Source organism: Echiichthys vipera (genome assembly GCF_963691815.1).
Source record: "Echiichthys vipera genome assembly, chromosome: 12".
NCBI classification, from domain to species: Eukaryota; Metazoa; Chordata; class Actinopteri; order Perciformes; family Trachinidae; genus Echiichthys; species Echiichthys vipera.
Window position 1 is genome coordinate 24,811,601 of NC_139837.1, and position 16,869 is coordinate 24,828,469.

At 42.0% G+C, this 16,869-nt stretch overlaps 1 protein-coding gene across 1 annotated transcript; it reads right to left on the reverse strand.

Moving 5' to 3' along the window:
* Window positions 1-658: 658 nt before the first annotated feature.
* On the reverse strand, window positions 659-13,074 carry LOC310954940 (scavenger receptor cysteine-rich type 1 protein M130-like; the record flags this gene model as incomplete). Its single annotated transcript, XM_083924629.1, has 17 exons — window positions 659-781; window positions 875-957; window positions 1,176-1,505; window positions 3,521-3,556; window positions 3,715-3,999; window positions 4,088-4,393; window positions 5,681-5,744; window positions 5,883-5,959; window positions 6,048-6,353; window positions 6,805-7,089; window positions 7,178-7,483; window positions 8,167-8,451; window positions 8,532-8,837; window positions 10,126-10,407; window positions 10,496-10,801; window positions 11,688-11,714; window positions 13,008-13,074. 17 exons carry the CDS (start codon window positions 13,072-13,074, stop codon window positions 659-661), a joined length of 3,474 nt encoding a protein of 1,157 aa, XP_083780755.1.
* Between the last annotated feature and the right edge of the window lie 3,795 nt (window positions 13,075-16,869).

Sequence of the window (16,869 nt, forward strand, 5' to 3'; positions counted from 1 at the left end):
AATAATTTCATCTCTCTCCAACAGCAACATTCATCAGAGACATTAAAACAGAAAATTTGGCACATATTTGAACACAGATCTGCACAGGTGAGTGTATAGTTCTCCTTCTGACTACGCTCGGGTTTAGCTTTTACTTTGCTAAACTAGTACTTCATTTCTCTCTGTCATTTAAAAGTTCCAGTATATGTAGAATAATCCTCAAATGTGTATTTATGCATTGATCTTTATCTCTCAATGCTCCTGCTACACATGTGCTCATATTTATATTCAGATTTTTTGCTTAGTTGTGAGTATTTCCTGTAAAAATCCTTTAGTGATAAAAGTACATTTTTTCCGTACAAAATAATCAAAAATCTTCTGAAATAAACAAAATCCTTAAGTGTTATACAAGCTAAATAACAATAATAATAATAATAATAATACTTAGAATTATAATAATTATTTAGTGTCCTGCTGCCCAGACTCCAGTAAACCTGCTTTCAAGTCTAGTTTTCAGATGAAGCTTTATATTTGCTTCTTTAAAGATTCATTACTTCAGCAGGAACCAATTAGCTTGGAGCTGACACAGACACGAAGTCAGAAGTATGTGTATGTGATATGATAAAACCAGGCTTCTTGTTTATGTTACATGCAAATATAAATGAGCTCCATGGACGCGCTACTCTTCTCCCTGAGCTCTCTCCTCTTCAGCTGGCCCTCCTTCCGCTGCGGGAACATCCACGTCGTCATAATAATCTAGCTCAATGTTCTCCCGTCTGCCCAGCTTCTTGCCCCTGCTGGCCTGGAAAGACATGACAGCATCACATCTCTCTTCAGTTCATTGAAACACAAGAGACTGAGCGCTTGATTTTGGTCAGGGGTCGTGTGTCAGTACCTGACAGAAGAAGTAAAGGGCAGCATTCAGCAACAGCAGAGTCAGCGGCAGGATGACTACTCGGATGATAAAAGGTGCCGGATCTGATCGAACACAGGGACAGCTTCCATTAAACCCAACCTGGAGGTATGCACTGGTGATGGCATGCAGCATATGACATAATTGATGATAGGCGTCACAGTGTAATTCCAGAAACAACAACGACAACTACAAAATACATGGACGCTGTCATCAGCTGATCATTTTCACTCAGTTTTGGACCAGTCATCTCTTCATAACTTGCATTCAACAGTCAGCTCACCTGAGACAGTGAGAGAGAGCAGGCCGCTCTCAGAGGAGAAGTCATGAGAGAAAACGTAGAGGTGATATACACAGCTGTATGTTCCTTGGTGGGCGGACTCTGCAGTAGGGAACAGGAAGTGGGCAGAGTGGTTGACAGCTGGCCGGGTGTAGTTGTGTGCGGAGCCGGAGGAGGTGAAGGTGAGCCGGAAGGAGCCTCCTGGGTACTGTGGCTGGATGCAGCAGCTGATGGTGAAGGTGGAGCCCCTGAACACCCGAGCCCCCTGCTGCTGTGCCTCGTAGACCCCGTGCGTGGAGGAGGACACAGAGATATTGGGCTGAAGCAGGAGGTCTATAAACACAGAGACAGGGCATGTCTAATCCGGAAACGGTGGGCACTTTTGGGCTACGGTGTTCAGGGTTGAACATGTTTCCTGGGCTTTGAGGTAGGCTTGTGTCAAATAGTGATCGATTATACATCAAAGCTTGAAGGGATGACTGATAAATGTTTTTTCCTATGCTGATATTAAAGCAAATTTAAAGCTGCAGTCGGAAAGATTTTTTTTGGTCATATTCACTGAAACCACCACTATGCTCCGATAGAACAACATAAATCAACCTGTTTTAGAAAGAAATGCGCTTCTATAGGCTTCCACTATGGTCGACTACCCTAAATGAGGCAGGTCTGTCTCGCTAAAGACGCCCCTAATTTGCATGTGAGTCGCTCAGGAGGCCCCTTGACTGAGTAGAAAATGGCCCTGTCCGCGAGCAGGGCCTCTTTACTCCCCTGAGATATACCCGGTTGCTGTAGACACTTTTATCCAGTGGTGTAGAAGAAGGCAGCACAGAAAATGATCTGTGCACGGTTCTGGATTGAATTTCCGACCTGTGGTCCTTTGCTGCATGCTTCCCTACCTCTCTCTTTTTTTCTCTCTCTCCCCCATTTACACACACACTGTACTCCAGCGAGGTGACAGCCTGTCTGTCAACAAACACTTTTACAGTGCCTCCAATTTTTAAGATGGAGTGTTTTCTTTCATGTTACTTGTAGATACGTTGACGTTGTGAATCACACCGGCCACCTTAAATCAAACTACAACTATTCTGTATTTGTCTTGAGGAAGAACGTGCCGCTGTAACACTGATCAGCTGATCACCGGTGATCCAAACACGCCTATTGTCCACCTAGAGCCTGTTATTTGTTTTGCAAAAATCCATTGCGCCTGGTTCGTGTGGTACACTGTGTGAGGGCTGACTGTCAATCACAGTTCGTGCACACACCACAGACCCCCCCCTCGTGCATGTTACAATATTACATGGACACACCAGTGCCACTGGGAGGATCTCGGAGCTGCTGAAGCGTGATGGCTGAGACAAAATCCATTAACAAGCTTCCAATTCCTCAGTTAACAAACGAAGCTAGGAGGTCCAAAACAACCAAGGAAAAGAAAACACCTGTTGGAAAGAAGGGGAAAAAAAGAAAGAAAGCGACCGTGCCTGTGATGAAACCAGAATCAACATCAGGCCCGCATTTGAAAGGTGGTGTGATCTAAGGGATTTCAAAAAGGCTTCAAGCTTGATGCAGAGCTTGCTACATTTCTTCTCAACAGGTAACTGTGCCTTATTAACTATTGGCTTTATTTTTGAGTGTTATGTAAGTAAGCTGTAAGCTTGTCTAAATGGGTTGGTTTGGATAGCTAATGTTAGCACTTGTTGGTCAGGTTTGTTAGCTTTGTCTTGCCAGGCTAGCTTAACGACTGTTCCATTAGCATGTTTTTTCTCTACAAATATAAATAGCTTTGACATACTCATTATTTGAGTATAGACAATACTGTAGCAAGTACTTTACTCGTTTAATACACTGAAAGCACTGATGAGCACAAGCTCGATGGGAGGGAGCTCGGTGACAGTGGGGGAGGGGTGTGAGAGCTGTAAATATTCAAAATTTTTCTCTCATATTGATCTGCCAGACTTGCCGACTGCAGCTTTAACTGACATAACATCCGAACTAAGATGTTCTACTCTGAATTCAAATTTTTTTTTTTCAATGAGAGAGAGAGAGAGGCCGTCACTTACTGCTGAGCTAAAGTAGCAACAGAACTGAATTATGTGTAAACTGTGGGATTAAGGCAAGAGTTTGGCAAGTTGCTAAAAGGAGAGAGGTATGAGTGCTTGAGCAGAACTAGTGTAGATTTAAATTTAAAGCAGATAATTAGGTGCTGTAATGAAAAGGTGTGATTTAGTGGAAGTGAAGTTTGGCAGCAGAAACAAGCCCATCACAGTTCAGTCCAATGTAAACAACTGTGACAGAGGAAGGGGCATGCTGGAAGCATTACTGTCATATGATTACGTCACATTAAAGCTTACCTGAGCAGGTGAGATCCACGATGTAGGGAGAGGACTCTGAGTGGTGAAATATTAAGATAATTTATTTTAGGTAAATTAACTGTTTTATTATGTTGGAGGCATGTCATGACAATCCTGAATACAGTCTGCTGCCATTCTAACTGGTGCAAAGGTGGGTACATTACTGTCATCCACAGTGTCACAGACGGGCTTACCCGTGCAGGTTAAATCATCCATGGCAGAAGAGGACCATGATGTTAAACACTCCCTCAGGGCAGCTCCAGACTTAATATAGTAAGGCATTATCCAGCACACAGATCTGTCTGAGGACTCTTTTCTCTGCCGTACAGAAACAGCAGAGCCACAGTTCAGCTCTCCACAGACAGCAGCTGCTGTCTCCAGGCTCCAGTCAGAGTCCCCCACAGCCCTCCAGTCTCCCTGATATTTCACCTCCAGTGTTCCTGCACAGCGACTGTTTTCTTCCACCAATCTGACAGGCTCTGAACAGAAAGAAGAGAATCATCAGTAAAGAATAAAGTTTTATTAGAACAGAAATGAACCAAATGAAAGCTGCAGCTCCTCTTCTACCTGAGCAGATGAGTCCAACAGCTTTTCCAGGTGAGCAGGTGTTTCTCTCTGAGCCTGAGCTGCTACAGTCCAGCAGAGCAGACTCGTTACCTGCACACTGGAACTCTTTGGTCCACATTGAAGCCTCTGTTTCTCCATAGAGTGCCCCCTGGAGGACTGAAGGAGCACCACAGCCAAGCTCTCTACAGACCACCTCTGCATCCTGCAGGTCAAAGTCAGCTTCACACACTGAGGACCACCACTGGTTAGACTTCACCTCCAGTCTACCTGAACATAGACCAGTCCCATACACCAGCCTGACAGAGTCTGGAGAGATGATAGAAGATTAAAGTAGAAATGATACAATACGCTTGCCTCTGCATGTTGACATGCCAGCCAAGCCTATGTGCCAGTTTAATTACATTATAGGGAAAGTGTAGTCTTGGTGCAGAAACAAATGCACTTCTCTACACTTTAGGATGCCATTGTCCTGGTTGCCGTCTCAGTTCAGTCCAATGGAAACAAGTTAAGGCGCACTCACACCGTCCATTCGTACCGTGCCCTAGCAGGAATGAAGGCTAAAGTCTAGTTTGCTTGACCGCGGCCTGGTTGAGAGGTGGGCTTTTATAAATCACGGATGCACATGAACATTGACAGCGATCCTGATGTCTCTTTACTGTCTATTTACTTTATAGACAGTAAATAGACATCAGGATCAATAGACTGTTCCCCACGACTGACATTTAAAAAGATGCCGCCAAACGGTTTGCTGTGGTCTAATAAGATTTGGTCAGATGAAAATATTCAAAAACAGTCAGAAAAAAATAAATCTCCGAAGGGTAATGACGTCTATATGAAAGAATCAATCGAGATAATTTAAAGTAATCTGAGTGCAAGTGAGCCTGGGCTGCAGAGGGAAGAGGGAGGGGGACAATCGCGATAAAGCAAGGCACAGATCATCTGGGCCAAGTGTGAGTGCGCCCCTAGTTTCATTGTGACAGAGGAAGGGACGAACTGGAAACGTTGCTATGATACAAGATAGATGTCATAGATGAGCTTACCTGAGCAGGTGAGATTCAAGATGGAGGGAGGGGAACCTGAGTAGTGAAATATTGAGACATGTTCTGTTATATTTATTTTGGGTAAATGAACCGTTATATTTAGCAGGTAATACAATGAATCTTTTAAATCAATTAGTTCAGCGTTAAATTAATCAAATAATTCAAAAAAAATCCTTTTGCGCAGCACTAATCACATTTACATTTAATCCACATTAACAACTGTTATTCATTTTTGAGCTGCTCAAAGTCGTAGCCAGGCAACAATGACCTACATTGGTCCTTGTTTTGATTGCAACCGGAGAACATGTGGGTGGAAACCAGTGGCTAAAAAAGTGGTCAAGCTGAAGGAGTCCTTTCCGGATGGTTGGTAGTTGTCCCAGGGAACCCCTGAACATGTATGTTTCATATAAACAGATATATATCTGATTTAGTGAGGCAGCAGCTCATCAGACTCCATCATGGCTGCTGGAGACTCTATTGCCATTCTAGCTGCTGCATCTGTGTATCAACATGGGTACAATAGTATCATAGAGGATAGCACTGAGGGGCTCACCTTGGCAGCTAAAATCCATGAAGGAGAAATCTAATGTTACACACTCTTTCATAGCAGATTTTGACTGAACACAGTGAGGGTGTATCCCCAACACAGATCTGTCTGAGAACTTTTTTGTCTCTCCTACAGAAACAGCAGAGCCACAGTTCAGTTCTTCACAGACAACAGCTGCTGCCTTCAGGGTCCAGTCATGGTGTCTCACTGGTCTCCACTGTCCATGATGTTTCACCTCCAGTATTCCTGAACAGCGACTGTCTCCTCCCACCAACCTGACAGGCTCTGAACAGAAAGAAGAGAGTCATCAGTAAAGAATAAAGTTTTATTAGAACAGAAATGAACCAAATGAAAGCTGCAGCTCCTCTTCTACCAGAGCAGGTGAGTCCAACAGCTTTTCCAGGTGAGCAGGTGTTTCTCTTTGAGCCTGTGCTGCAACAGTCCAGGAGAGCAGACTCGTTGCCTCCACACTGGAACTCTTTGGTCCACATTGGAGCCTCCACTTCTCCATAGAGTGCCCCCTGGAGGATTGAAGGAGCACCACAGCCGAGCTCCCTGCAGACCACCTCTGCATCCTGCAGGTCAAAGTCAGCTTCACACACTGAGGACCACGACTGATTAGACTTCACCTCCAGTCTACCTGAACACAGACTCATCCCATTCACCAGTCTGATAGAGTCTGGAGAGATGATAGAAGATTAAATAGAGAGATAACATCTACATCTACTGATAATCCAGAATAAAAATCTTTTAAAAGAATGATCCCTATAATCTAAAGGATACGGGCAGGACTCTCTTCTTTTTAAAGAGTTTCCTAGGGTGAGGGACACCACATGGGTGTGGAGATACTTACAAGCTCCCGGCTGAGCTGAGCTACACAAAGTTGTGGCCAGTAGGTTATGGGTGCCAGTTATGGTGGCAACCAAAGAACTTACTTGTGGGACTCCTGACGCAGCAGACATGTATGTTTCATAAAGTATATTTTGGTGCAGTGAGCACCCGATTTACTAAGAGAGCAGCTCATCAGATTCTGTCATGGCTGATGGAGACAGTCAGCTGCTACTCTCACTGGCATGTGTGTGTCAACATAGGTACATCACTGTCATAGATGATGTCACAGATGGGCTTACCTGAGCAGGTGAGATCCAGGATGAAGGAAGAGGAATGTGATTTTGTACACTCCCTCAGAGCAGATCCAGACTCAGAACAGACAGAGCTGATCTGCCACACAGATCTTTTGGAGGACTCCTCTCTCTCTCCTACATAAACAGCAGAGCCACAGTTCAGCTCTCCACAGGCAACAACTGCTGCCTCCAGGCTCCAGTCAGAGCTCTCCACAAGTCTCCAGTCTCCCTGATATTTCAACTCCAATTTTCCTGCACAGCGACTGTCTCCTCCCACCAACCTGACAGGCTCTGAAGAGAAAAAAGAGAATCATCAGTAAAGAATAAAGTTTTATTAGAACAGAAATGAACCACATCAAAGCTGCATCTCCTCTTCTACCCGAGCAGGTGAGTCCAACAGCTTTTCCAGGTGAGCAGGTGTTTCTCTCTGAGCCTGTGGTGCTACAGTCCAGGAGAGCAGACTCATGGCCTTCACACTGGAACTCTTTGGTCCACATTGGAGCCTCCACTTCTCCATAGAGTGCCCCCTGGAGGACTGAAGGAGCTCCACAGCCAAGCTCTCTACAGACCACCTTTGCATCCTGCAGGTCAAAGTCAGCTTCACACACTGAGGACCACGACTGGTTAGACTTTACCTCCAGTCTACCTGAACACAGACTAGTCCCATTCACCAGCTTGACAGAGTCTGGAGAGATGATAGAAGATTAAATAGAGAGAGATAAAATACATCAGACAGAGATTTAAAAAGGTGTCATGAAACAATACAGTGATTCAAACTGGTCTCTGCACAATTGCAACAAAAATTCCTTTACATCTGTTTAGAAAATAACCCTTACAATCCAAGAGGGATTGGGTCTGGACAATCCTTTTTAAGGATTTTCCCAGGGTAAAGGATACCAAGTGGGCGTGGAGATGCTGACGAGCCACCGACTAAGCTGAACTGCTCAAACTTTAAGTCAATGAGTCATTGATGCCTGTTATGAGGGCAACCAAAGAACCTTTTGGTGAAAACCAGTGGTAACTGTTCTCTAATTTTGCTCACTGATCTTTCACAAAATAAAAGTTTTTGTTGAAGTGTCTTGGTTATTTAAAAAAACATGCTACTACAGCAGTGGTATAGACACAGTGGACTTTCTATAAAATTCTGGACACTAAAAAATATCAGTATTTCAGAATAAATCAAGTATTAATAATTTATTCTCTAATTTTGATCTCCAATGAATATCTTGGTGATTTTCTGAGACAGCAACTCATCAGACTCATGACTGCTGGAGACAGTCTGCTTCCATTCTCGCTGATGCATTTTCGCCATCCTGGGTACATTACTGTCACTTATTATGTCATAAATGATGTCACTAATGAGTTTACCTGAGCATTTAAGGTCCAGGATGGATAAAGAGGAGCCTGATCTTGCACACTCCCTTAGAGCAGGTTCAGACAGAACACACTCAGAGGGGATCGTCCACAGATATCTGGCTTTGGATTTTCTCTGTCCTACAGAAACAGCAGAGCCACAGTTCAGCTCTCTACATACAGCAGCTGCTTCCTTCAGGGTCCAGGAGGAGTAAGAATCAGCCACTGGTCTCCAGTCTCCCTGTTTTAGCTCCAGTCTTCCGGCACAGCCACTGTCTCCTCCCACCAACCTGATAGGTTCTGAAGAGAAACAAGAGAATCATCAGTAAAAGAACAAACTTCTATTAGAACAGAAATTTAAACTGCAGCTCCTCTCCTACCTGAGCAGGTGAGTCCAACAGCTTTTCCAGGTGAGCAGGTGTTTCTCCCTGACCCTGTGCTGCTACAGTCCAGAAGAGCAGACTCATGGCCTCCACACTGGAACTCTTTGGTCCACATTGAAGCCTCTGTTTCTCCATAGAGTGCCCCCTGGAGGATTGAAGGAGCACCACAGCCGAGCTCCCTGCAGACCACCTCTGCATCCTGCAGGTCAAAGTCAGCTTCACACACTGAGGACCACGACTGGTTAGACTTCACCTCCAGTCTACCTGAACACAGACTCATCCCATTCACCAGTCTGATAGAGTCTGGAGAGATGATAGAAGATAAAATAGACAGAGATAAAAAAAAAAAACACCTGATAAAAGATATGCTACGAAATAGCAATTCAGTGATGGAAACTTCAAGATTCAAGAAGCTGTATTTATCCCGAGGGAAATTATTGTGCAACAGTTTCAGTACAAAGATGGGAAAGGATCAGAGTGACAATAAGCTCACATAATCAAATAAAATAAAGCTAACACATCAAATAAATCAGACAATAACTAAGTGTGACAGAGTGCAACAGACATTGTGGTTAAGCGTAGGTATATACAATATAGAACAATACGCACTGTGCAGTTTAGCAGCATATTGAAATAAAATAAGTACAAACTAAATAAGTGATAAGGAGCGATAATTGAAACAGGGTTAGAACTAAGTTACAGTAAAGTACAGTGAAGTGTAGCAGCCTTTCTTACTGAAGTATGTTAGTTACAGTAAAGTACAGTGAAGTGTAGCAGCCTTTCTTACTGAAGTATGTTAGTTACAGTAAAGTACAGTGAAGTGCAGCAGCCTTCCTTACTGAAGTATGTTAGTTACAGTAAAGTACAGTGAAGTGCAGCAGCCTTCCTTACTGAAGTATGTTAGTTACAGTAAAGTACAGTGAAGTGTAGCATCATTACTTACTGAAGTGAGTTAGTTACAGTAAAGTGAAGTGTAGCAGCCTCTCTTACTGAAGTAGGTTAGTTACAGTAAAGTACAGTGAAGTGTAGCAGCCTTCCTTACTGAAGTAAGTTACAGTAAAGTACAGTGAAGTGTAGCAGCCTTCCTTACTGAAGTTAGTTACAGTAAACCACAGTAAAGTGTAGTGTGTTACAATACAACTAAATAAAGTGATGCTGTGGTGTTATAAAGTGACACACTGGACTCAGTTAAGCTTTCTCTTCCTCAATAAGCTCAATTAAGCCTAAAAATATATCTCTTACGTATGAGATATCAGAATCAGAAATACTTTAACACTTCACATGGGGAAATTATTTAAATATACTATATACTGCTGTTGGCCAAAACCTAGTTGATCTCCTAAGTACAAGGAGTATCTAGTATCTATCATACAAGATAGTATCTAGTAGATACGAGATATACTTTGTTTTTGTCCAAAAATGCACTAAAAAGGTTTTATTTTCACCTTGCGTTTCAGGGCTTCTGTAAAAAAAACGAATCCGAATGTGCTCTAGGCTGCTATAGACAGTCAGGAGCCATTCTAATTGGTGCATGTTTGTGTAAACCTTCGTACATTACTGTTGTCATAGATAATGCCACTGATGGGCTTACCTGAGCAGGTGAGCTCCAGGATGATATAACCCAAACTTGATGTAGCACACTCCCTTAGAGCAAATTCCGACTGAACACACTTGGAGGGGATCGTCCACACAGGTCTGACTGAGGCCTCTTTTCTTGGTCGCACCGAAACAGCAGAGCCACAGTTCAGCTCTCTACATGCAGCAGCTGCTGCTTTCAGGGTCCAGTCATGGCTCTCCACTTCTCTCCAGCCTCCCTGTTTCAGCTCCAGTATTCCTGCACAGCGACTGTGTCCTCCAACCAACCTGACAGGCTCTGAACAGAAAGAAGAGAGTCATCAGTAAAGAATAAAGTTTTATTAGAACAGAAATGAACCAAATGAAAGCTGCATCTCCTCTTCTACCCGAGCAGGTGAGTCCAACAGCTTTTCCAGGTGAGCAGGTGTTTCTCTCTGAGCATGAGCTGCTACAGTCCAGGAGAGCAGACTCGTTGCCTCCACACTGGAACTCTTTGGTCCACATTGGAGCCTCCACTTCTCCATAGAGCGCCCCCTGAAGGACTGAAGGAGCCCCACAGCCGAGCTCCCTGCAGACCACCTCTGCATCCTGCAGGTCAAAGTCAGCTTCACACACTGAGGACCACGACTGGTTAAACTTCACCTCCAGTCTACCTGAACACAGACTCATCCCATTCACCAGTCTGATAGATCCTGGAGAGTTGATAGAAGATCAAATAGACAAAAGACACCTGACACAAATTTAAAAAGATGCCATGAAACAACAATAAAGTGATTCAAACTGTCTGTGACATTTATGCAGCAGGATCCGGGCGAGGGGGGGTGAAATGTCCATGCAGGGCGCAGGTCTCGAAAGCGGAGAAAATAAATTATTTTGCTCGGTGGCATTTTTATAATGTAAGAGTACACATGGATTTGGATGCTGTCTGAGCCGATCCGCGCATCTATCACGTTGTAACCTAACAGTCTGATGTGTAAATGTCTGTGATTTTATGGTAGTTGATCAGAGTTGTTTTTAGGTGATTTAAGAGAGATAAACACCAGTTACAGTCCAGCTTAATGCACCAATAAACCAGCTGGCAACAAATATCTGAAAATCCCCTCTTTCATGGCTGCTGGAGACAGTGTGCATGTGTCAGTCTGGGTACATTATCATCATACATGTCACTGATGGGCTTACCTGAACAGGTGATATCCGTAGTGGAAGAATCCAACCATGAATCTGCACAGTTTGTCAGAGCAGATCCAGTCTGAACACATTCAGAGCTGGTCCGCCACACAGGTTTCTCTGAAGACTCTTTTCCCTCTCTGATAGAAACACAAGAGCCGCAGTCCAGCTCTCTACATACAGCAGCTGCTTCCCTCAAGGACCAGATAGTATAACTCGCTGGTCTCCATTCTCCCCGAATCTTCAGCTCCAGTGCTCCTGAACAGCGACTGTCTCCTCCCACCAACCTGACAGACTCTGAGCAGAAGCAAGAGAATGAGAAGTCAAATATGTGAGTTAAATTAGGAAACTTAACTTGACTGCTGAATCTGCTTTAATGATTCTTTATTTCCCTTTTCTTTCTGTGTGTACCTGTTGAGTTGTGTTCAGCGTGGAGTCCTGAGGAGAAAATGGGAAGATAAACATCAGTATAAAGCAGCATGATTCGCTCACAGACAAACACCCTCTTACCAGGTGAGACGAACATGTGAAAACTGTACTATAATTTCTTTTTTTTTTAAGACTTTTTTTTGGCAGTTTTCAAGGCTTTTATTAGATAGGACTGACAGGAAATGGGTTGAGAGAGAGAGAGGGGGAGACATGCAGCAAAGGGTCACAGGTCGGGTCAAAGGTCCTCGTGGCCTTCAGCCTCTTTACATGGGGCGGCTGCTCTAACCACTGTGCCACAGGCCGCCCCAATGTTTAGTTTAAGTTTTTTTTTGTGTTGGTGGATCATTTTTCCTCTCTGTCTGATTTCTCTTTCTTTCCCTCTTCTTCCTTCTCTCTCTCTCAACATCCCCCCTTTCACTCCCCCTAGCCCTACTAGTTATATAAAGAGATGGGGATATACACTGGAGATCAAAATTAGAAAACAAATAATTAATACTTAATTAAGATTAATTGTGAAATACTGTTGTTTTTTATCGTTCATAATTTGATAGAATATCTACTGTGTCTTTTCTAGGATGTGTGTTATTTTTAAATAACCAAGGCACTTTAACCAAAACCTTTATTTTGTGAAAAAACAAACAGTGATTGACATTAGAGAACAGTAACCACTGTGTCAGAAGAGAAGATTTCAACAATGTTTTCTTCTATAGGGTAGAGGCCACAGCTTTGAATGACTTCAGCACATCTACTCCCACAGGACATCACTAGTTTCTCACACTGCTCTGGTTTGATCTGGGTCCATTCTGACTCACTCTCTTCCACAGTTCACTAACTGGAGTGGGTTACACATTACTTTGTTACCAAGGGTTTTCCAGAGAAAACATTGTTGAAATCTTCTCTTCTGACACAGTGGTTACGGTTCTCTAATTTTGATCACTTTTTTTCACAAAATAAAGGTTTTGGTTGAAGTGCCTTGGTTATTTAAAAAACAAAACATGCTAGCACAGCAGCGGTAGAGCCACAGAGGATATTCTTCCAAATTCTGAACAGTTAAAAAAACAGTATTTCAGAATAAATCAAGTATTTATAATTTGTTCTCTAATTTTGACCTCCACTGTATATATAGATAAATAAATATATCTATATACGGATGGATAGATAGTAACTTCCCTCTGGATAAATAAAGTTTGATCTTGAATACATAGATTGGATGTTGAATAAATTAACAATTTATTGAAATCGCAGAATAAAAGCTTTGATGTTGGTGTGTGTCAATATAAATATTTAAGTCCTGAGTCCTACCTGAGCTCCACAGCAACAGCACCAACAGGTGACCCATATCCAGGTGACCCATATCCAGGTGACCCATGTCCAGATGGACCATCTCTCTGCTCGTCTGTCTGTCTCCCTATCTGCTCTGATAATGTGATGTGCTGTGCTCAGTGCATTTCTCTGTACAGGAAGAGGGGAAGCTCTGCTGGAAAATCATCTGATTGGTCGTATTTAGTTGTTGCTTTTTTACACTAGATCTTGAATTGTTTTTTGACAAGAAAAAAAACAGGCAGAATCATCATAGATTAAAGTGACTTGAGTAGAGGGTGTCAAATTCCCCCTTCCCACCAAGAATTCCAGCGTCTTAATGGAAGCAGAATAATATGTCACTGTGCCAAGAAAGGTCTCCAAATTCTCTCAAACCTTTATTGCATATTGGGTTAATGCAAACGCAGACTTTACATCTGTATAACATGCAGCATCTCTTTAATCAAATGCCCAAAGCAAGGTGGGGTAGTGGACTTCCAGGTCAAGAGAATAAGTTTTTTTTAGCAACCACCATGACAAGGTGCAGAGCAGACTATATACGGCAGCTCCAGAGTCCCTTTAGAGCATCCAAAGATGGCCAGGTCATGGTGGGGTTGAATCAATGAAATCAATCAATCTATGACCTTTATTTCAGCTTGAGCGACACTGAGGTTTGCCTCATTTACAGCGGCGAAGACAACCTACGACGACGAAACCCCGCTTGCAGTACGGTGTGTGTGTGTGTGTTTGTGTGTGTGCGTGTGTTATTTGTGTGTCAAATCATAGATTTAAATGAACCAAATATTTTAAGTTGCTCTGAAGAACATTCCATGAGTTAGGGGCATTATATGGCAGTCATTCCTCGGCTGGAGTGAGCTCGGGAAACCTTTAGGAGGAGCAGCTCACTGGACTGGACACAATAGGTTCTTTTGTTCCAGTCAAGCACAGCTGACATGTAGGGTGGGTGTTTCATAATGAGAGCTTTAACAAATAGATAAAAAACAGTGTTTCTCACGTCTCATCAAAAGAGAAGCCCAACCAACCTTTTCATACAGGGTACAGTGATGAGTTTTAAAGCTGAATGATAAACTGAGTCAAGGGGTTTTAGGATAAAGCAGACACGTGCTTATAAACTACATCCCCATAGTCTGGCACTGAAAACAACACTGCTTCAGTAACCCTCTTTCTACGTATTGGGAAGCTGGTTATATTTCTGTATAAAAATCCAATTTTTGCACGTAATTTGCAAACAAGTTTATCATTATGAGATTTAAAAGAGAGTTTTTTATCAAGCCAGATGCCCACTGGAGATATTTGGATTCATTTTCAATAATTTAATGTCTCTGGAGTAGGCTTTTGAGAGCCAGTCAAAAATGGAGGTCCAGAAGTTGTGTAATGTAGGTTGTCTCTAGTTTTAAAGATTATATTTGCACTTTTCTGAACTGCATTTCTGTGAAACGGATAAGAAGCAGGTGACAGATTACAGATATGACTGTGGTTTCTGTTATCACCACAACCAGGGCAGGCTGATATATTGACTCCAATATTAATGCAGTCTTCTAATAAGGCTTCTTACTACTTCCGCTCGATGTGTTAAAATCAGCAGAGTCATTCAGAGAAAACTGAATTACAGTTGCATTATGTTTGTTGCTGATTTTATGTATTTAAACTTTATTTAACCAGGAGCGTCCCATTGAGATTACATAGGAAGCAAAAACCAAGCTAAGGGAACTCACAAAAGATTCAGCTACATAACCAGGTCAATTTCAAAACCAACATATCAATGAAACTGCCTCCAAATCTTTTATTTATCTGATACATTTATTGAGTTTCACGACCTCCTGCAACATATTCCATATAAAAACGGTGCAGAATACACAAATGCCCTTTTTCCAGTTTCTGTAAGGGGTTTTTGAAAAGAAAGCATGAACAAAGTCCAAAAAAAAGAGTGTCGTCTGGTACTTTTCTTCCTGAAAAAGAGACATAGTTGGTATGGGCCCTAACCAAGGCCCCTTTTACACATCCAACAGAGACATTTCCCTGTGTCTGTGCCCTTCGTTTACATGCAAACAGAGAATTTCCCTCTGAAAATGATTCTTTCTAAAAAACTTTGCATGTAAACAGAAGTTTGTATGTGTCACAGGTGCAACCTATTTTTCCATTTTATTTGACTGTGGTGATCATGGATGGATTCAAAGTAGCAGTCGCATTTTTGATGGTGCAACCGGTTTTCTTCTGTTTGCATTCTCAAATACAGCTGCTGTGATATGTCCAGCAGCAGAAGAGAGAGAGGAAGTGATTTGTTGCTATTTCCAGGATTCTGATTGGCTAACGTGGGCTTGAGCCTCTCTCTACACTGACAACTACAGGTTTGGCATGCTCTTGACGGCATATATACACAGGCTAGTGTAAACAAAACCTTTTCTGAAAACCAACAGGTGTGCATGACGTTTAGAAAACGGAGACAGCATATTGTCCCTTTCTGAAAATACTCACGTGTAAAAGTAGCCTAGAAGAATTGCTTTTACAGATAAAGGTGTAGCAATGACAATGACAGAGCCAAAGCATGGTAGGCTCTGTGAACCATATGAAGACACTGAGCAGAGACATGCATATATAAAAGAAATAATCCTACACAGGTTAAAAAAAGGCACTTTTTCACTTTAAGAGAGAAACACAAAATAAAAACTCAGCTTCAGCCTCAACGTTTTCACTTGATTAATTTAATTTTGAATTTTTTTTCATTCAGCGTTGAGTCTATAAAACATCAGTAAAGAGTGAAAAATATGCAGTACAGTTTTAGTCTTAAAATATCTAGTTTGGTCTGAAACTCAAAGAGAATCATTTGATGTGAATCTCTGCAGGAAGCTCTCCAATCCTGTTGGATTCCTTCTAAATGTTGCTTTGTCTCACTTCACTGACATCATGGTCTCTGTGTTGCCTGACTTGAATTAGTCCTTCATAAGGCTGCAAGATGCTGCTCTTGTATTCATATCAAATCAGATTGAATTGCTCCATGGCTCATTTTCCAATATCTGCTTTTATTTTGAAATTGATCCAAAGCTGTGAATCTGTTATCACAGGTCAATTGGTCAATTAGTCCATCTGGCTGTCAATTAACAGAGCAATTATCTCTGATGTATCTGAGCAAAATAACCTACCACACTTGTTTGTAACCCCTCTCCGCATGTTGCTACGGTGATCCAAACAACACCTCCTTTGTGGTGTTTGAGTTCACTGAAGAGTTTCCTGTTATTTATTAGTTCTGATGATCTAGTTTTCACATTCAAGTGTGAACTCCTGTGTGGTTAGAAGGTTTTTTTTTTTATTATTGGAGGAAAATGTGAAGAAAACTCACCCAAGTTTCTCATGTGTGAGCAGAGACGGATGATGTACATCTTTTACTTCAGTGAAAGTAGTACTACTACAGTGTAAAAAGACTGAGTAAGTGTTGTTAAATAAATGATAAATGAGACTTAGATCACGCAGCAGCAGTTGTGTGAGTTTGTAATGATATAGGTTTGTGTGGAAGTAAATCTGTCATCGGATTTTGAAATTAAAAAGCCATTAAATTACGAGCACTGAATATTTATGCGTTGAAATCGTGCATTTCCTTGGTCCACCGGCTGTGAAAACGGAAATTTATACATTCAATTTTGCAGCTAATTTTGGCATGGTGAAGTTTTTAACATTGAATTTTTTTAACATTGAATTTTATACATTGTATTTTGCATCTGAACATTTTTAATGTTGAAAAATAAAAAATTCAATTCAGAGTCAAAACATCCAGATACATCATCTCAATGTATAAATATTCAGTGCTAGAAAACCAATGGCTTTTTAATTTTTAAAATCCGATGGCACA